The sequence below is a fragment of the Manis javanica genome, chromosome X (genome assembly GCF_040802235.1).
Source record: "Manis javanica isolate MJ-LG chromosome X, MJ_LKY, whole genome shotgun sequence".
Lineage (NCBI taxonomy): Eukaryota > Metazoa > Chordata > Mammalia > Pholidota > Manidae > Manis > Manis javanica.
Window position 1 is genome coordinate 57994168 of NC_133174.1, and position 20895 is coordinate 58015062.

Sequence of the window (20895 nt, forward strand, 5' to 3'; positions counted from 1 at the left end):
GATGCAGAGAAAAATGCAAGAGCAGTGGGATGAAGTCCAGAAGGAGATCACAGATGTCAGGAAAGAGATCACAGAAGTGAAACAATCCCTGGAAGGATTTATAAGCAGAATGGATAAGATGCAAGAGGCCATTGAAGGAATAGAAGCCAGAGAACAGGAACGTATAGAAGCTGACATAGAGAGAGATAAAAGGATCTCCAGGAATGAAACAACACTAAGAGAAATATGTGACCAATACAAAAGGAATAACATTTGTATTATAGGGATACCAGAAGAGGAAGAAAGAGGAAAAGGGATAGAAAGTGTCTTTGAAGAAATAATTGCTGAAAACTTCCCCAAACTGGGAGAGGAAATAATCAAACAGACCATGGAATTACACAGAACCCCCAACAGAAAGGATCCAAGGAGGACAACACCAAGACACATAATAATTAAAATGGCAAGGATCAAGGACAAGGAAAGAGTTTTAAAGGCAGCTAGAGAGAAAAAGGTCACCTATAAAGGAAAACCAATCAGGCTAACATCAGACTTCTCAACAGAAACCCTACAGGCCAGAAGAGAATGGCATGATATACTTAATGCAATGAAACAGAAGGGCCTTGAACCAAGGATACTGTATCCAGCACGACTATCATTTAAATATGATGGTGGGATCAAACAATTCCCAGACAAGCAAAAGCTGAGGGAATTTGCTTCCCACAAACCACCTCTACAGGGCATCCTACAGGGACTGCTCTAGATGGGAGCACCCCTAAAAAGAGCACAGAACAAAACACACAACATATGAAGAAGGGAGGAGGAGGAATAAGAAGGGAGAGAAGAAAAGACTCTCCAGACAGTGTATATAACAGCTCAATAAGCGAGCTAAGTTAGGCAGTAAGATACTAAAGAAGCTAACCTTGAACCTTTGGTAACCACGAATCTAAAGCCTGCAATGGCAATAAGTACATATCTTTCAATAGTCACCCTAAATGTAAATGGACTTAATGCACCAATCAAAAGACATAGAGTAATAGAATGGATAAAAAAGCAAGACCCATCTATATGCTGCTTACAAGAAACTCACCTTAAACCCAAAGATAAGCATAGACTAAAAGTCAAGGGATGGAAAAACATATTTCAGGCAAACAACAGTGAGAAGAAAGCAGGGGTTGCAGTACTAATATCAGACAAAATAGACTTCAAAACAAAGAAAGTAACAAGAGATAAAGAAGGCCACTACATAATGATAAAGGGCTTAGTCCAACAAGAGGATATAACCATTCTAAATATATATGCACCCAATACAGGAGCACCAGCATATGTGAAGCAAATACTAACAGAACTAAAGAGGGAAATAGACTGCAATGCATTCATTGTAGGAGACTTCAACACACCACTCACCCCAAAGGATAGATCCACCGGGCAGAAAATAAGTAAAGACACACAGGCACTGAACAACACACTAGAACAGATGGACCTAATAGACATCTATAGAACTTTACATCCAAAAGCAACAGGATATACATTCTTCTCAAGTGCACATGGAACATTCTCCAGAATAGACCACATACTAGCTCACAAAAAGAGCCTCAGTAAATTCCACAATATTGAAATTCAACCAACCAATTTTTCAGACCACAAAGGTATGAAAGTAGAAATAAATTCTACAAAGAAAACAAAAAGGCTCACAAACACATGGAGGCTTAACAACATGCTACTAAATAATCAATGGATCAATGAACAAATCAAAATAGAGATCAAGGAATATATAGAAACAAATGACAACAACAACACTAAGCCCCAACTTCTGTGGGATGCAGCGAAAGCAGTCTTAAGAGGAAAGTATATAGCAATCCAGGCACACTTGAAGAAGGAAGAACAATCCCAAATGAATAGTCTAACATCACAATTATTAAAACTGGAAAAAGAAGAACAAATGAGGCCTAAAGTCAGCAGAAGGAGGGACATAATAAAGATCAGAGAAGAAATAAACAAAATTGAGAAGAATAAAACAATAGCAAAAATCAACGAAACCAAGAGCTGGTTCTTTGAGAAAATAAACAAAATAGATAAGCCTCTAGCCCAACTTATTAAGAGAAAAAGAGAGTCAACACAAATCAACATAATCAGAAATGAGAATGGAAAAATCACGACAGACTCCACAGAAATACAAAGAATTATTAAAGACTACTATGAAAACCTATATGCCAACAAGCTGGAAAACCTAGAAGAAATGGACAACTTCCTAGAAAAATACAACCTCCCAAGACTGACCAAGGAAGAAACACAAAAGTTAAACAAACCAATTACAAGCAAAGAAATTGAAACAGTAATCAAAAAACTACCCAAGAACAAAACCCCGGGGCCGGACGGATTTACCTCGGAATTTTATCAGACACACAGAGAAGACATAATACCCATTCTCCTTAAAGTGTTCCACAAAATAGAAGAAGAGGGAATACTCCCAAACTCATTCTATGAAGCCAACATCACCCTAATACCAAAACCAGGCAAAGACCCCACCAAAAAAGAAAATTACAGACCAATATCCCTGATGAACGTAGATGCAAAAATACTCAATAAAATATTAGCAAACAGAATTCAACAGTATATCAAAAGGATCATACACCATGACCAAGTGGGGTTCATCCCAGGGATGCAAGGATGGTACAACATTCGAAAATCCATCAACATCATCCACCACATCAACAAAAAGAAAGACAAAAACCACATGATCATCTCCATAGATGCTGAAAAAGCATTTGACAAAATTCAACATCCATTCATGATAAAAACTCTCAGCAAAATGGGAATAGAGGGCAAGTACCTCAACATAATAAAGGCCATATATGATAAACTCACAGCCAGCATTATACTGAACAGCGAGAAGCTGAAAGCATTTCCACTGAGATCGGGAACCAGACAGGGATGCCCACTCTCCCCACTGTTATTTAACATAGTACTGGAGGTCCTAGCCACGGCAATCAGACAAAACAAAGAAATACAAGGAATCCAGATTGGTAAAGAAGAAGTTAAACTGTCACTATTTGCAGATGATATGATACTGTACATAAAAAACCCTAAAGACTCCACTCCAAAACTACTAGAACTGATATCGGAATACAGCAAAGTTGCAGGATACAAAATCAACACACAGAAATCTGTAGCTTTCCTATACACTAACAACGAATCAATAGAAAGAGAAATCAGGAAAACAATTCCATTCACCATTGCATCAAAAAGAATAAAATACCTAGGAATAAACCTAACCAAGGAAGTGAAAGACTTATACTCTGAAAACTACAAGTCACACTTAAGAGAAATTAAAGGGGACACTAATAAATGGAAACTCATCCCATGCTCATGGCTAGGAAGAATTAATATCGTCAAAATGGCCATCCTGCCGAAAGCAATATACAAATTTGATGCAATCCCTCTCAAATTACCAGCAACATTCTTCAATGAATTGGAACAAATAATTCAAAAATTCATATGGAAACACCAAAGACCCCGAATAGCCAAAGCAATCCTGAAAAAGAAGAATAAAGTAGGGGGGATCTCACTCCCCAACTTCAAGCTCTACTACAAAGCCATAGTAATCAAGACAATTTGGTACTGGCACAAGAACAGAGCCACAGACCAGTGGAACAGATTAGAGACCCCAGAAATTAACCCAAACATATATGGTCAATTAATATTTGATAAAGGAGCCGTGGACATACAATGGCAAAATGACAGTCTCTTCAACAGATGGTGCTGGCAAAACTGGACAGCTACATGTAGGAGAATGAAACTGGACCATTGTCTAACCCCATATACAAAGGTAAACTCAAAATGGATCAAAGACCTGAATGTAAGTCACGAAACCATTAAACTCTTGGAAAAAAACATAGGCAAAAACCTCTTAGACATAAACATGAGTGATCTCTTCTTGAACATATCTCCCCGGGCAAGGAAAACAACAGCAAAAATGAGCAAGTGGGACTACATTAAGCTGAAAAGCTTCTGTACAGCGAAAGACACCATCAATAGAACAAAAAGGAACCCTACAGTATGGGAGAATATATTTGAAAATGACAGATCTGATAAAGGCTTGACGTCCAGAATATATAAAGAGCTCACACGCCTCAACAAACAAAAAACAAATAACCCAATTAAAAAATGGGCAGAGGAACTGAACAGACAGTTCTCCAAAAAAGAAATACAGATGGCCAAGAGACACATGAAAAGATGCTCCACATCGCTAATTATCAGAGAAATGCAAATTAAAACTACAATGAGGTATCACCTCACACCAGTAAGGATAGCTGCCATCCAAAAGACAAACAACAACAAATGTTGGCGAGGCTGTGGAGAAAGGGGAACCCTCCTACACTGCTGGTGGGAATGTAAATTAGTTCAACCATTGTGGAAAGCAGTATGGAGGTGCATCAAAATGCTCAAAACAGACCTACCATTTGACCCAGGAATTCCACTCCTAGGAATTTACCCTAAGAACGCAGCAATCAAGTTTGAGAAAGACAGATGCACTCCTATGTTTATCGCAGCACTATTTACAATAGCCAAGAATTGGAAGCAACCTAAATGTCCATCTGTAGATGAATGGATAAAGAAGATGTGGTACATATACACAATGGAATACTACTCAGCCATAAGAAGTGGAAAAATCCAACCATTTGCAGCAACATGGATGGAGCTGGAGAGTATTATGCTCAGTGAAATAAGCCAAGCGGAGAAAGAGAAATACCAAATGATTTCACTCATCTGAGGAGTATAGGAACAAAGGAAAAACTGAAGGAACAAAACAGCAGCAGAATTACAGAACCCAAAAATGGACTAACAGGTACCAAAGGGAAAGGAACTGGGGAGGATGGGTGGGCAGGGAGGGATAAGGGGGGGGAAGAAGAAGGGGGGTATTAAGATTAGCATGCATGGGGGGGAGGGAGAAAGGGGAGGGTGGGCTGCACAACACAGAGAGGACAAGTAGTGACTCTACAACATTTTGCTAAGCTGATGGACAGTAACCGTAATGTGGTTGTTAGGGGGGACCTGATATAGGGGAGAGCATAGTAAACATAGTATTCTTCAGGTAAGTGTAGATTAAAAATTTAAAAAAAAAAAAAGAAAGAAAGAAAGAAAAGGGGGATTACTCCTTAACAGGATAAAACTATTGGTAAATCAAAGATCAACGCATGCTTTAAATATCCTTAATGTTGATCACTTAAAGGGTGTCAGATGATCAGCTATGGAGGTACTCTTTTCTGATAATATTCCTTTCTCTTAATTAAAAAAAAAAAAAAAAAAGCAGTTACTGTGTGCTGACCTCCAATGAGTTCTGCACAGTGGTATAGAGGGCATGTCAAAGTGTGGGCAAAGGGTCTGTTTGTTTCTAGGCAGAAGATCAAGGCCTAGCTTGGATACCCAGAAAATGAACTAAGATACGATATGAGGAGGAGCTTCCGGCATCAGCACTCTCTGGAGAACTCGTGCCGGGGGATGATCATCAAAAAGCCTCCACAGGGATCCGGACGATGCTGCGGTTGTGGCTGCATCCAGCCCACCATCTCCTGGACTTGCCATAAGAAGGAGGAGGGAGATGTCTAGGCTGGCATGTGCATACAGTGAGACAACGAATTTGACTGGATCTGTACTGTTGGAACTCAACCAGGAGTTGGGAGGGGTGCAAGTTGTAGCACCCCAAAATCTCATGACTATAGACTATCTATGGTTAAAAGAACATATGGGATGTGAACAGATCCCAGAAATGGGCTGCTTTAATTTGTCTGATGGTTCAAGTACAGTTGGAAAATATCCATCATATCATAGATAAATTTTCACAAATGCCTAGGGTGCCTAAATGGTTTTCTTGGCTTCACTGGAGATGGCTGGTAATTATAGATTTGCTTTGTTTATGTCACCGTATTCCTATTATGTCAATATGTGTGTGCAAATTAGTTAGTAGTTTAAAACCTATACATACTTAAGGTACTATACAAGAAGATATGTCAAAGAAATAATCAATCCTCCCAAGTTTCCTTCATATGCTACATCTATAGCTTTTCTTCTTCCTTCCTAATTACAAACTTTAAATAGAATTCGTGCCTCATATCGAATTTACCGAGTATCATAATTCCTCCAGGTGGTAAAGATACCTCGAGACAAGTGCTGGGCATAGAAGCCACAGGGCATAAATCGGCAAAGAAGTAAAAAGCTAACCTTTGCAAACAATATGGCTTCTCTCTCACTTACCAACTTTACATTTCCCTGTATGGCCCCGGAAGATGACTGGTTAGCCAGAGACGGGTAAGATTCCTCAAGGGAGGAACAACCTAAGACAGGCACAGTCACAGGGGGGCCATCAGGTGAGAATTTGGGGATCAACAGAGGTGAGGCTCAGAACCTCACCCCCCCTGCTTTGAGAGAAATCTTCTGCATCCGTGGATGTCTTGCTCCCCTTGTCTAGCCTGGATTAATACTTAGTCCATAGGCACACACCTGATCATCTGATCATCTACATTTGCCTTCTTACAGCACTAAACTATGTTTTCTACCTTTATCTTGCATCTACCTACCACTTCAGCATTTTATTAAAAATAAAAATAATAATAATAATAGGAGAAATGTGGGATCAACATATAAATCAAGTACAAAAATCAAATGAATATTCATATTTGACCTGATGGTTTATAGGTCATATTGCATGATCAAAACCGAAAGTTTCTGTGATGACTGCCCTTGTACTGTTCACCATGTAAGAATTTATTCACTCTGTAAGAATTCGTTCACCATGTAAGAACTTGTTCGTTATGCTTCAGAAGATTGGAGACTGACGAGAATTAGGCTTGAGATGGATTAATGATTGTACATTGAGCGTTGACCCCCCTATACTGAATTTTATTGTTGTTAACAACCATTTGATCAATAAATATGAGAGATGCCCTCTCAAAAAAAAAAAAAAATATATATATATATATAGTATACAGTATGAAGTTTCCTTCAAAAGACCATGTGGTATTTCCAAATTTTGCCAATAAGAAACCTGAAACAGAGAGAAATGACTTTTCTAAGTTTATACATACCAGTAACAATGGCTCTTAGCCTGCAACTTTAATACCAAGATTAACCTGCTGATGTACATTGTGGCTCTGCTTACTACTTCAAGCCAGGGAACAAAGGAGAACAGTTTACTTCTAAGTCAGAGAGGAGTCATCTGTATCACTGCTTGAACTAAACTGGAATTCCTTTTTCTTCTTGTTCCTTTGGTTGCACTGGGTTGTATCTTTCTCTAGGTGCTGTACCTTCTCAGTCAGCTGCAGCAAAGCCAGATGGCAGAGAAGCAGCTGGAGGAGTCAGTCAGTGAAAAAGAACAGCAGCTGCTGAACACACTGAAGTGTCAGGTATGGCCATGAGGCAATGGGCTCCAGAGATGGGTTCCACAGGCCTGGCTGAGAATCCTGTCTGATTTAGACCATTGTTCTTACAGCAGAGTAACTAGCTACTGAAAAAGGTTTATAATGGTAGTCTCTACTGTCTTTGGCCCTATTTGATCAATTTAGAAGTCTTTAGAATGTACTCCACATGGAATATCCTCCTTTTTGGTATAGAAATGACTGTATATGCCTCACACCAGACTCTGAGTCTTCCTGGTTTTTTGCCTCAACCCTGAGCTCTAAAGAGTTGAAAAAGTCAAATCATCCAGTAGACAGCTAGGGGTATTCAGCTGTCTCTTCCTGAGCCTGTTCTTCTGAGCTGAGGTGTAACATGTTTGTAAAATGCCTGGGTCTGAATTTCTTCCAGAGGCCGGGAACACCACACCCTTTAGTAGCATGTTAGAGCATTATTTTGTACAACTTAGGATCTTTTTCCTCTAGGGTTTCCTTGGCACCTCTCATCAAAGACATAACCAAACTAGTTAAGGTAGTATCTCTGAATCCAGTTGTCTTAGGTGCCAGGAAGTTGAATCAGTCTTATTAGAGTAGCAAATAAACTGCCTAGTATGTGTTGAGAAAGATGAACAAAAGCATTTATAGACTTCAGAGAAACAGAGCTAACCTACCATGTGGGTTTCTTAATCAGTATCCTGATGTGACTAAGGGATGTAAGGCTAGAGAATAGAGAAGGATAAAGAAGGCGTTTAGGGCAGAGCCCATGGTTCCTGCAAGTGTGGTCAGGGCTGCTTGGGAGCAATGGAATAGAAGAGGCATTCAGGACAGCTAGGAACTGGTGGGAATCGGGCATTTTTCTGGGTGCCAATGCCTGCCGTGCAGAAACTATCTGCTGCCAGCAACTTGGCAGCAGTATGTTTTTATCTGTGTGAGTTGTTTGGTAACCATATGTAGTGTCCAAAATAACCCTACCTATCACTGCACACTACCTGGATATAGGATGAAGAACTTGAGAAGATGCGACAAGTGTGTGAACAAAATCAGCAGCTTCTCCAAGAGAATGAAATCATCAAGCAGGTAACACAGCTTCCCACCCACTTAACAAGCCCTGGGAGAACCATTTGCGGCTGAGCCCAGCTCTTGGGAGCAACCCTGAGTTTGATGACTTGGCTGTATTTTTGAGGTCTACATCAAGTTCTCATGTGATATAGTCAAGAACATTTCAAAATGGTATAAACATATTTTTTTGGTATCATTAATGTACAATTACATGAAGAACATTATGTTTACTAGACTCCCCCCATCATCAAGTCCCCCCCCCAGACACCCATTACAGTCACTGTCCATCAGCGTAGTAAGATGCTATAGAATCACTACTTGTCTTCTCTGTGTTGTACTGCCCTCCCTGTGCACCCCTTCCCACATTTTGTCTGCTAATCGTAGTATAAACATTTTTAAATTTACTCTTTTTTGAATCTAATACTGATCTTGTAAAGTGGGAGTCCTTCAACCTACTTTATTCTTACCTTGCCTCACTTACTATGGTTTAAAATTAACTTAGGAATCTTTGTTTTAGCCATGAACACCCCCAGAAGCTGCCCTGCAAAATACATTTTGTTTCCTCTTTTCAAATAGAAACTGACCCTTCTCCAAGTAGCCAGCAGACAGAAACCTCATCTTCCGAAGAATACTCTTCTATCTCCAGACTCTTCTTTTGAATATGTCCCACCTAAGGTAAACTGCTCAGTGCTGTTGATACCCTCACATAGCCATGGTTTGGGGTAAGTGTGCAAAAAGCATTTTTTATAGGAGGTTGAGATTTAAAATTCCTAAATTTCAGCATCTCAGTTTTCCTTGTAGTCCCAGATAAAACCTGAGTACAATCTTGAGGAAATTAGGCATTCTTCCTCCCCAGAAGCCTGACTTTGGGCCATGCACAGGCATTATGAAACACAACTGAAGAGGAGGAGCAAGAGAAAATAGCAGTGTTCTCCTGACCATCCAAGGATTTCTATCTCACCATATCATGAGTCCCTCCTTCATCCCTCAGTTTACTCAGTTTCTATGCCTTCAGTGACTGCAAGGCCAAAGGCTAAAGCAAAATTTCTTCTACTTGGTAAAGCCAAGTGGGGTATATTTGAGGGAGTCTGAAATCTCTGTTCAGAGAATATAACTGGCAACAGCTATTAGGAAGATATGATCTACATGTGTTTTTTTTATTTCATTAAATAACCATCCCTAACTTGTTTTTCATAGCCAAAACCTACCCGTTTTAAAGAAAAGTTCCTGGAACAAAGCATGGACATCGAGGATCTAAAATATCATTCAGAGCATTCTGTGAATGAGCCTGAGGATGATGATGACAATGGGGATGAAGGGGATGATGAGGAATGGAAGCCAACAAAATTAGTCAAGGTGTCCAAGAAGAACATCCAAGGGGTAGGAGGCAGCTGTCATCTCTATCAGGGATTCTAGTCATTAGTCTTCACTGCCAGTGGGAACGGAATGTGAGAGCCCCATACTGCGCACCCGAGCCCCATCTCCCATTCAGAGGCATCGGCCCCGCTGCCGAGTGCTCGTTGGGCTAGCACTGGGTGGGCCGCACAGCTAGTAGAGAGGGCTGTCAGAGGGCACAAGGTGGCTCTCTTCATGTTGTCAGGTTCCTAGCAGTCTAAGTAGGTATTGCTGTTCTATACCACTTCACTGAGGCTGCTTCCAAAGTGATCTGAGTAATCCTTCACATTTTTATAGCACTGTACAGTTTATATGCCATTTTCATATATGTTATCTCTTTTCATCATTACAAAAACGCCAGTGAGGTGCCTATTGTTTGCATTTTACAGATGGATCTGAGAGAAGGATGGATCACAGGAGGGAAATGACCTTGCCCAAGGTCATTAAAAGTGATAGTCAGGACTTGAAACCAAATATTCTGATTCCAAGTCCAGTTTGTTTCTACCACATCATGGTCGTATCAGTTAAAAATACAAACCAGAAGCTAAGTGGGAATGTTATCTTTCTTTCCTAATAAAATGATTTTTCTCACTAGGCTAAGGGGCAGCAGGAATTATAGGAAAGTCTAGTCATTAAGATTGAGCACACCAAGTTAAGGAGAGTTAGGAACAGCCTGACTTTAAGACATGCTTTATTTACTAATACAATGCTAGTCCCACATAATTACCAAACTGACATGTTTGATGTTGAAGCATTAACTTCCCAGGCACCACATAGTTCACCATTACCCCAACTGTGCCCTGTAGCCATATTCCATCTAAAGAGAACAGTTCCCACATTACCCCAGCTAGCTTCCTGGAGGGTTACTTGACTGCAGTAGCTGGTAGTATAGGACACGGGGGACTAAACCTTATAAAGCTGCAACACCAAAAAGAAGCAAGTTAGGAGGAATAGGCAGTCATGGTGGCATGAATTCATTTGGGAAGAGTCATGAAGAGTGCAGCATAGTGTGTGCTCTTAGTGGAACTAAGAGTTTGTCCTTAGCATCAGAGAGCTTATAATCTAGTGGGAAAATGAGGCAAAGCAGTAGAAGCACACCACAAAACCACAGCAAGCTCATCTCAGGGAGGTAGACTTAAGAGTTAAAGAGAGTGACTTTTTAACTCTTAGAAAGAGTGACTATAAAGTCAAACCAAGTAGATATTGTTTAGGAGATGCCATGAAGGCAATGACTATTGCTGCAGTATAAGACAGGGAAATAAGTCTTGGGAGCAACTGGAAGACCATTTCTGGCTCAATGTATCTTGCACACAATAGTATATTGCACAAATAGGTAGTAGAGGGACAGAGGCTTAGGACATTGGGAGAAGATGGGGCAGAACATGTCTGAATTCCATTCACTTACTCAAACATTTATGGACTCTGCTCTGGATGCAGTGGAGAGCATGAGCTGAATGAAGATGAAAAGGTCAGCTAACTAATAAGAAACAGAGTTGAAAAGTACACACAGAAACAAATGATAGAGGACCTAAAACCCCTGGGAAGGATTTCCAAATGTGAAGCAAATATGGGTACATACTTGTCCTCAGGGAAAGCATATTATATGTATTACAGCACTGTTGCTCCAAGCTTAAAAAGGAAATACAGCAGTATAACAAAATTTGTAAGTATAGCAAATATTTGCTACCAGTGATAAATTCTGTCTGAAACAGTGAAAGATAATTCTTTTCTAGGCTTTTTCACTGATCTTATTACTTGAGAAGAGAGTATAACTGTGCTTTAAGGGGAACAAGGAAGCATGCAATCTAGTCTTTACCTTTTGTCAACTTCGAAGTGCATGGATGTTATGTCTGCTCTGTGATCAGACTGCTCAAAGATGCATTAGATGTAGCCCTTGATGCTTTGCATGAAGGTGATTATTTGTTCCAACACAGCTGGAGTGAGCTGGTATGACCCCTAGGTTACTCCAAAGGAGACCGCAGCAGGCATCGAAATGATGACTTGTTCAAAGCTAATGCTGAAAAAGGGGGTTCCTCACTCAGCCATGTTTCCTGTATGTAAAGGAGATGCTGAGGGTTAGGCCATGTGCTATAGGAAAAAAAGTTAATAGCTTAGAAGCCAAGTAGACATGAGTTCTAGTCTTGAGTTTCCCACTGGATAGTTGGGTGACCTTAAGCAAGTCCCTTAATCTCCCTAGGCCTCCGATTCCTGATTTATACAGTGAAGGGATTAGAGGAGAATAGATGATGTATAAGGTCTCTTCCAGCACAATATCCAGAGTCAAAGCTGTATAAATGGGATTTGGCTTTTTTTTGGTGGGGAGGGGGGGATAATAAATGAGTTTAATAACACCTTTGTATGATGTTATGTAGTATCTGAGAAGTTAAAAGAAGGAATATAGGCAAAAAACACCTTGTGAGGATAAAATATCATGCAGGTATTGTTATTGAAGCACTGTCAACATTTTACAAATATTCTCATTTGTCCCCTTTGGCAAAGAGTGAGAAGGTATTCTTGTCTCTACCTTATTGATGAAAGAATGGAGATGAACTTGGATGAAATGACTCGTCCAAGGTCATGCCAGGTATTAAATATAGGACTAGAGCCCAAGTCTCCTAATTCCTAGGCTGATATTCTTTATGTTAAAATTTTTACCAGGTCTTAATCATTCTCAGACACAGTATAACACTCAAATTAGTGCTAAAAGAATTACAGACTTTGAGGCAATAGTCCTCAGCCCTCACTATACATAAGAAACCCCAAGGGGACTTTTAAACACTGGAAGCCTGGGACCCCACCTGAGATGGGACCTGGTTTTTTAAAAAGCTCCCCAGAGATCTCCTGTGTGCAGACAGGGTTGAGAAGTACTGGCTAAAAGGAACCCCCAAGTTCTTTCAGCTCTGTTTCCCACTCTATATAAAGAATTCCTCTGTTAGTTTTCAACTGTTGGGTTGGGACGTGCTGATGGGTTGCCAGCAGTTGTGATACACACACATGTATACACACACATACCATATACATATGTATTTGAGGTTATGTCTATGGCATATGTCTATGCTCCTTCGCTTACATTCTGATCTGCGTCCTGGTGTGAGAAAGAGTAGGATGAAGTTACAGCCAGTGCACATGGCATTCATGTGACTACATATGTCATGTATGTCATGTATGTCTGTATGACTGTTCTATAATACCACTAACCAGGTGTTTATGTAGCTTCTGCTTGCTTGAAAACTTCCAGTAGGGAGAAGCTCATAGTCTCACAGAGCAGCCCATTGTAATCCACTGTTAGAAAATTGTTCCTTTTTGAGCTAAAATGTGCTCTTCTATAAATCTTTCCAGCGGCTCTGTAAAAGTCTAACTGTTCTTCCTTATCACAGCCCTCCTGATACCACTTTCATACTATTATCCCTTTGGATAAAATAGAAACATATGGACATGGTAATAGAGTATTTTTGAGGCATTTAGATGAATTTACAAATCATCAGAGGACTACACCCAGCCTACAGCAATCAATGGATCGGTTTCATCCTAGTGAGGTGTCTCTAGGACATGTCATAGAATTATTTTGCCCTGTCTTATTCAGAGAAGCAAAGATTTCTATTTTTATTATAATGTCCATTGTTGGTGAGAGAGACTAAGCTGGGCATTCCTGTCTATTGCTATTAGGAGTATAAATTGGTATACCTTTCTGGAAGGCAACTTGAAAATATGTGTCAAAAACCTTTATTAAAGTGTTCCTATCCCTTGGCTCAGCAATTATACACATAGGAACTTATGCTAAGGAAATCCTCATTGGTATGAAAAAAAGATTTATTCATTCAATAAATCTTTTTTGAGCACCTATGTATCAGGCACTGTTTCTAGGTGCTAAAGATGCAATGAACAAGACAGGTAAGATCTTGGCCTCATGGAACTGAAGACATTCTTGTGGAGAGAGACAAACAGTGACCAGAAAAACAAATAAAATAATTTTAGGTGGTGATAAAAGATAAACAGAAAATACAGTGAAGTCATCAAGAATATGAGGTAGGAAAAGAGTACTTTGGAAGAGGGATTGGGAGAGGCCTCTTTGAGGAGCAGATAATTAAGCTAAGATCTGAACAAAGTGAAGGAACAAGTCAGAAAAAGAATCAGGAAAACCATTCCAGGAAAAGGGAATGGCAAATGCAAAGATGTCATGGCAGGATGAGCTTGGTTTATCAAGGAGCATCTGAAAAGGCCAGTATGACTGGAGTGTATTGAGAGAGGGAGAGAGGACAGCAGTACAGATCAAGTCAGAGGGACAGTCAGGGGCCAGATCATGGAGGGCTTTGTCAACCATAGTAAGATGTAGATTGTGTTCATCTAGCAGGATATTCATTGTAAGGTGATTTGTAATATCAAACAGTTTCTTTGATAATAACCTTATTTAACAATTAGGGGATTGATTCAATAACAGTTCCACATGATGAAATACTATGTACAACAATTAAATATTAAAAATCATATTTATGATTTTCAAATTTTATGAAATGATATGTTATTCTCATAATGTTAAAAAATGATGCTATAATGATTTCTTTTACCTTCTGACTACAGTACAGCAGTGGTGGTTGTCATATGAAAGAGACTTAAGGACTTGCATTTAACTGTAAACTAAGTATGAATCCACAAAGATATGACAAGGGAAAACAGCTGCTGTGACTTTGGGTCTCATTAACAGGATTGTTGGGTGCATAATTAGGAAGGTGTTTATATCAATCTACTTCACAATGGTCACACCACCTTCAGAAAATTATGCTCATTTCTGGATGTTGCAATTAAAGAGGAACTTGGACAAATTGGTATGTAGTCAAGGTGGTGAGGATTCTTGGAAACCATGTCATGTGATGGATCATTGCGGGAGCAAGGTATATTTTGCTCTGAAAGGATATGGACAGAAGGGAACAGAGGAGTGAAAATTATGCTCAGGGTTTGAACTGTACTGTGAAAGTGGGGTTAAACTGATTCCATGTCAATCCAGATGGCAGAATTGGGTCCTGTGGTCACAAGTTATATAGAAGCTCTTATCTCAGGATAACTACAGCTTCAGCTAATTAGACCAGGGATGTTAGAGAAGGGCTTCATACATCAAATCAGGCTTTAGATGATCGCTGAGGTCTCTTCTGACTAATCCATCATTCTGTGAACTCTGCCACCTATGTTTCTTCCAAGCCAAACTATCTCACTTTTTTCTACCATTTCTCTTACAACATCACTTTCTACAATCCTGGCCACCCACCTCTTTTTTGTTTAATATCCTCTTTCTTAAACACATACACACAGTGAACTCCTGAATGTGCATACAGAAACACACTTATTGACCAAGTGGGTTTAATGCATGGAAAGCATTTAAAACACTGCCTGGCATGCATTAATGTCAACTATTACTGTTGCAGCCTTGCTGGTAAGTGTGAGTCCGGGCACTAGGAGGGGCACGGATAAATCGTGGCATGTTCATAGGGTGTGAATGAAGAGAACTGGAGCTGCATGTGTCAACACATAACATACCAGTTATAGAAAGTTCTAAAAAGTGTAAGATAATTCCTCATTTTTTAAAAATGAAAACTCATGTGTGGTACAAGACATGCATGGAAATAATACATACCTAATTCAAGAGACTTTGCCCCTCGGAAAGGAGGGAGGCACATGGTATCAGGAAAGGGCAGACAGGAGGCTTCAGTGATATTTGTATTTTGCTTATTAAGGGAGGGGTCAGGACATCAGTGGGTTTTGTGTGCGTGTTTTGTCTATGCTCTTATATGCCTGAGAAAACGATTATGGTACCCTAAAATAGGATCTGTTATTTCACACAAGGTCTGACCCAGGGTGTAGAGAAACAGTTGTACCCCATGATTTCTGAACTCCAGATTTCTGCCTGACTGGTTTGCTTCTGGACAGCCATTTCACACTGTTGACTCATGGAGCTTGCTGACATCTCAAATCCCTAACCCTTTTTGCACAAACTACTTTTAAGCCAGATCTCCCCCATATTAGATTTATATGGCTAATTTGGGGGAAACCTAAATGCCAGACTTATGTTTATCACTGTTACAACTTTTCTTTCTTCTTTCAGCCCATAATTGCAGCCTGTCAAAATATTTTTGAATTGTGATCCTGTTATCTTACATATTAATCATCCTTCCAGCCTTGTGTCATTGTTATAGCTGATAAACATGCCTGCTTTGTAGACTAGTTATGAGATTTTGTATTTCTGTACTTGAAAGTACTCTGAAAACTGCAAAGTGCTATATGCAGATGGAAATTATTTTATTTCATATCAAAAGTGGTTTATTAAAATGTTTGTTGAATGATTAAACTGCTAAGGACAAAGCCCAGGCTGACACTGAACAAACTGCAGAAATGTGAGTTGGATGAAAGTAAGCTGGGTAGATCTAAAGATTTCGAGCAACTATACTCAGTTCTTAAATATACGTACGTCTACTACCATCCAGCTCGCAGTTCCTCACTTTGCCCATAAAACTATGAGTCTCTGTTGCCCCACATCGTTATGGCATTCCCTCCAGTCTGTCTTTCAAGTATACAATCCAAAAAATAAAATAGATTTGTCTGGCATAACTTGTTCTTAGAAAACCTATGGTGGTTCCTGCTGATCATTGTTTCCCTGAAGGAGAGATGACTGAGGAGACAGTAGCTTGGTAAAGTTCATGGTCCTTTCCATTTATTCTAGAAAGGCTTGCAAATGAAGGGAAGGCACTTTGATCTTCAAGCCCTTTCAGTAATATGTCTCTACAAACCTGTTCTGCAGTGTTCCTGCAAGGGCTGGTGTGGGAACAAGCAGTGTGGGTGCAGGAGGCAAAAGTCAGACTGTGACATGGACTGCAGCTGTGACCCCACAAAGTGTAGGAACCGTCAGCAAAGCAAGGTAGGAGCAATGCTGTTGCCCCTCACCATCCCTTGACACTTTCCCTCCACTGTAGACCCTTTTCTACTCTACCTTCCATCCTGAACCTGGAGTCTCCTGCACAGCTCTTCCTACTCTTCTTCTCTCTGCAACCAGAAAAAGAAACATTTCACATCTGTCCTTCTTCCTCACTGCTAGCCTTTCCACCCATCCCCTTCAGAATCTACAGCCCTTCCCAAGAGATTTCTAGAATATGCAGCTCCCCACCCCCAGCATTGACTATGAAGTTTCTTTAGTTTCTGAGGCAGGAACAAGAAACAGGAAAGCAGGCACTTACAAGCATATAGACATGCAGGATCAAACTAGTCCAGAGGCTTAACTGGAACTGTCAGGGCCATTTGCTGAGGTGGCAGCTTCCAAGAAGGAAGTTAATCCTTCTGACATCTTGAAACAGTAAGTACTTAGACCCTCTCCCCAGGGACCAGCTATTCCATGGCTCTAAGAAAAGACCCATAGGAATTTGGTGTTTTTGAATAGTCACTGCTGTGAGCCAAGTTAACTAGCTGTCCTTATATTGTGCCCAGGAATAGCAAACTCAGGGAAACAATGTGTGCTGAGAAGGGAAGCACCAAGCAGTTCAGATCCCCATACCTGCCTTCCGCCTACCTGTGCCCAAGGCAAAAGCTCACTCCTGCAGCTCTACGTGAGAGACAATAATTCTAGCAAGCTTAGTCTAATGATCAGTCATGCATTTCTTGAACATCTACATGTGAATGGTTTCACCCTGGGTCTTCTATTAAAAATACTTCTAAGGTAAGTAGGTAATCATTCACAGACTAAAGTGGCAAGCTAAAGGTCAGGCTAAGAATCGGAGGAGCAGCAGGGACCTTTAAGGATTCCCTGTTCCTGTGGTTTGTCAGTCAGTTTGGGATCCGGAGTCCTGTGGTGGCTCCATGGAAGTGCTTCTGGGCAGAGGAGTGTGGCCCGACTCAGTTTGGCCCCATGTCAACCAAAGCAACTTGCTCTTTACTTTTTATTTATTGGGCTTCCTCTTAAGAGATTTCAGCTGTAAGACCACTGACCTAGTCCAATGCTTCCATTTTATAGAGAAGGAAATTAAGTCCCTTCTTAAACTTAAGAGATAAGCTTAAGTGACTCACCTGATATTACACAGCTGATCGTGACAGCTGAGATTGGGCCTCCAGCCTCCTGACTCTTAATCCAGTTGTTGCCTTGACAACAGGTTATAATTCCAGACCAAACGCTATCGGAGAGGTACCTTGTTACCTAAGTAACTTCTCTCTCCTGGCCTCAGTTTCCTTCCCCGAAAGGAAGCTAATACAAACAACACCCTGCAGAGATGCTAAAAAGGACATTGCAGATTGTAGAGGAGGGAAGATTAATCAAAGAAATGACCAAGGCTTGGCTTAGCCTTGCTTTAAACCTTGCCTTATGCTGTGTCCCATGCTGCTGTCCTACCTGATCCTTTGCCTCCAGAGGCTGCCTCCAAGCATTTCCAACTCTCCGAGCAGGGATTCCCTAAGACTTGTGTGGACTGACTGATAAGGCTATCAGCTAGTACCTCAATGGTTGAAGTGGAGAAAACTGATTTTGTAACCCTGGCAGCTGAATTTCTAATAAGCCTGGCTGCTTGATTCTCAGGATAGCTTGGGCGCTGTTGAACAGACCCAGGATTCCGAAGGCTCCTTCAAACTGGAGGATCCCACTGAGGTGACCCCAGGATTGAGCTTCTTTAATCCCGTCTGTGCCACTCCCAACAGCAAGGTAGGTGGGCTAAAAGGCAGGCATTTCCAACTGTATTATTGTCCATCTCTGCATTAAGTATGACAGAGCAATGGGAGAAAAGAGGGTAAACCTACAGTCAGCTTGCTGGGAACTGGGAATAAGGCAGAGGCTGGATGTGTTTTGTTTTTTCGCAACAGAGCAATCTTGGGGGGCACCTTGTAGTGCTGGGAGTGGGCCTAGCAACTGTAGTGGCTCAGCTGGGCTAAGCCACTGCCCCTAGCCAAGACCTAATCCTACCTGTCTCTGTCTTCCCTAGATCCTGAAAGAGATGTGTGATGTGGAACAGGTGCTCTTGAAGCAGACCGCTCTGGCTGCCTCCTCCCTTGGCCTCCCAGATTTGAAACACATGGCAACAGATTCCCAAGAAAATAAAGTTCCAGGGAAGAAAAAGAAACGAGCTCTGGCCAGCAATACCAGCTTCTTCTCTGGCTGCTCCCCTATTGAAGAAGAGGCCCACTGACGTAGGACTCATCATCTCTGCCCCAGCCTGGCTTGGGAGATCCCTTCAGGTTGCAGCCAAGAAGGGGGTTTTAGTGACTCCTCTCAATTTCAGGTTTTTTGCTGTTGAGAAAAAAGGGACAGTGTGTTACTGAAATGGAGGGAAACTTTGTTGGGTGTTGGCCCTCAGTTTCCAGTTCCCCAGTCCAACTACTACTCTGTCTCCTCCAGAATGGTGCTGAGCCACCGACTAAAGAGAGAACCAACTGACTTTCCTAATGACTTCTCAGGAACCAGTCCCCAGTACACTCTAGCTCTTTCTTATTTGTAAGCAGGTAAGGCTGTCCAGTCTCTAGGTTGTCTCAAGTTAATGGAAGAGCCTGGCCTAGGATTGGAGACCTGGCACTGATCCTTCACCCCACCTCAGGAATGGGGTTGGGATCTTTTCTGCCTTGACCATCTGTAGACTTTAAGTGTTTTAATAGTACCCTCAATTGTCTTCCATGTTGCTGAGGTAAATGAAATATTTTTAAATGTTAATGTTAAGTAAATAAATAGATTGTAGTCCATCTACTATTTGGAATGCTCCTTCTGTGCTAGAGGGAGAAATACAATGGAGAGTCAGAGCAAGTATCCAGGCCTCACTATCTTATAGTGGCCCTCTTATCGGAGAGGAGTGTGGGGCTCCGTATCATGTCTTCATGTGGCCCTGCTACCTTAGCAAAGTGGAATAAGGCTAACAAGGCCAGTGGCCTAACCTTCCCTGTAGAGCCTTCCTAGCCTCTAGCTTTGGGAGGAAGGAACCATATTGACTAAGCAGTTCCGTGAGCCTGCCACAGTTTGATTTTCTCCTCACAAAAAAGCTCAAGTACACAGGTGTCCTTATTTTGCAGATGAAGAAAGTGAGATACAAAGAAGTTATATAATTTCTCTGAAGTAACAAAGTTAGTGAGTAATAGAGGTAGGACTTGAACCCAGGTCTAACACCAATGCTTCTTGTATGACTGAAGAGCAGCAGCAGTCGCCATTCCTAACGCCCTGCAGCCTGATTTATTGGCAAGGCATGAGAGTGGGACTGTACCGTTGCCTAGTCCTGGGACAGCACAGCACTGGCTGCCCACTTTCTCCTTTGAAAGGGAAAAGGCGGGGTGGAGCTTACTCACTGTGCATCAGTGTTCTCCATCTCTGCTCAGAGCCAAATCGGGCCAGCCCTGGAATGCCAAACACAGGCTACTCACTGGCTTTGCAGCCTTCTGAGGAGTTCAAACACCCTGGATTCGGTATCCATGCATTCTGAATCCCAGCTCACTCCACCCACCAAAAAGAAGCTCCTGTAACTCGACACTTGAAAGCCAAGACTCCCCTAAAATCCACCAGAGCCCAGCAAAGGAAACTAGGTGACCCTGCAGCCCTCTCTGGCCTCCCACAGACAAGTAGCCCTGCTTCTCTTTGCATTTTAATGCCAAGGGAGCCTCTGCTCTTGCCAACTAGAGCCCCTGGATACAATGGGAAGGCCAAGAGGGCGGAGGGCAGCTCTTGGCATCGGAGCCAGTCTTCCTTCTCACCCGTATACATCCAGGGTGTGTGGGGGGAGGGGTAAACAAACTTTCCCTAGAGAAAACATCCTTTCCCGCCAAAACTGCACTAGCCCCCAGGCTTCCAGCTACTAATTCAGCCAAAAGGTAGAGAAAGAAGGTCTGTCAGACCAGCTCCCAGCACCCATCCCACCCAGAACCCGCTCCTGCCCGTGGCATAGGTACAGCGTCTTTGTACATATACATCTTCCAAAAGCCTGTGACCCTAACGTTATACATTTCTCAAATGAGTCTTGAAAAGAGACTTCAGAGGCCCTGGGGAAAACGCAGCAAGTCGGCATGTCCTGAATGAGCATCTCCTGTCTGGGCTGAGCGGGGGAAGGGGAAATGTCACCCAGGGTCCACAAGGCCT

The 20895-nt window shown here is 41.5% G+C and overlaps 1 protein-coding gene and 1 long non-coding RNA gene across 7 annotated transcripts in view; one reads left to right on the forward strand and one right to left on the reverse strand.

Moving 5' to 3' along the window:
• The window catches only part of KIF4A (kinesin family member 4A), a 153010-nt gene extending 133489 nt beyond the window's left edge, over positions 1-19521 (forward strand). For 2 of the 5 annotated variants that reach the window (XM_037002940.1, XM_037002939.2), the window contains 7 exons: positions 7272-7379; positions 8367-8444; positions 9003-9101; positions 9624-9806; positions 16609-16725; positions 18367-18489; positions 18767-19521. In XM_037002940.1, the coding sequence (XP_036858835.1) occupies positions 7272-7379; positions 8367-8444; positions 9003-9101; positions 9624-9806; positions 16609-16725; positions 18367-18489; positions 18767-18970 (912 nt within the window). In that variant the 3' untranslated portion in view covers positions 18971-19521. The remainder of the gene's footprint in view (positions 1-7271; positions 7380-8366; positions 8445-9002; positions 9102-9623; positions 9807-16608; positions 16726-18366; positions 18490-18766) is intronic. The other 3 variants (XM_073227791.1, XM_037002942.2, XM_037002943.2) reach the window with 3 other exon arrangements.
• Positions 11328-18858, reverse strand: LOC118969200 (uncharacterized). Of its 2 annotated transcripts, none has more exons than XR_012127447.1 (3): positions 18748-18858; positions 16798-16850; positions 11328-11872 (listed from the first exon to the last, which is right to left on the reverse strand). It is a non-coding gene; the product is annotated as an uncharacterized lncRNA (long non-coding RNA). The 2 variants fall into 2 exon arrangements; XR_005057138.2 differs by lacking the exon at positions 18748-18858 and adding an exon at positions 17865-18371.
• Positions 19522-20895: the final 1374 nt, after the last annotated feature.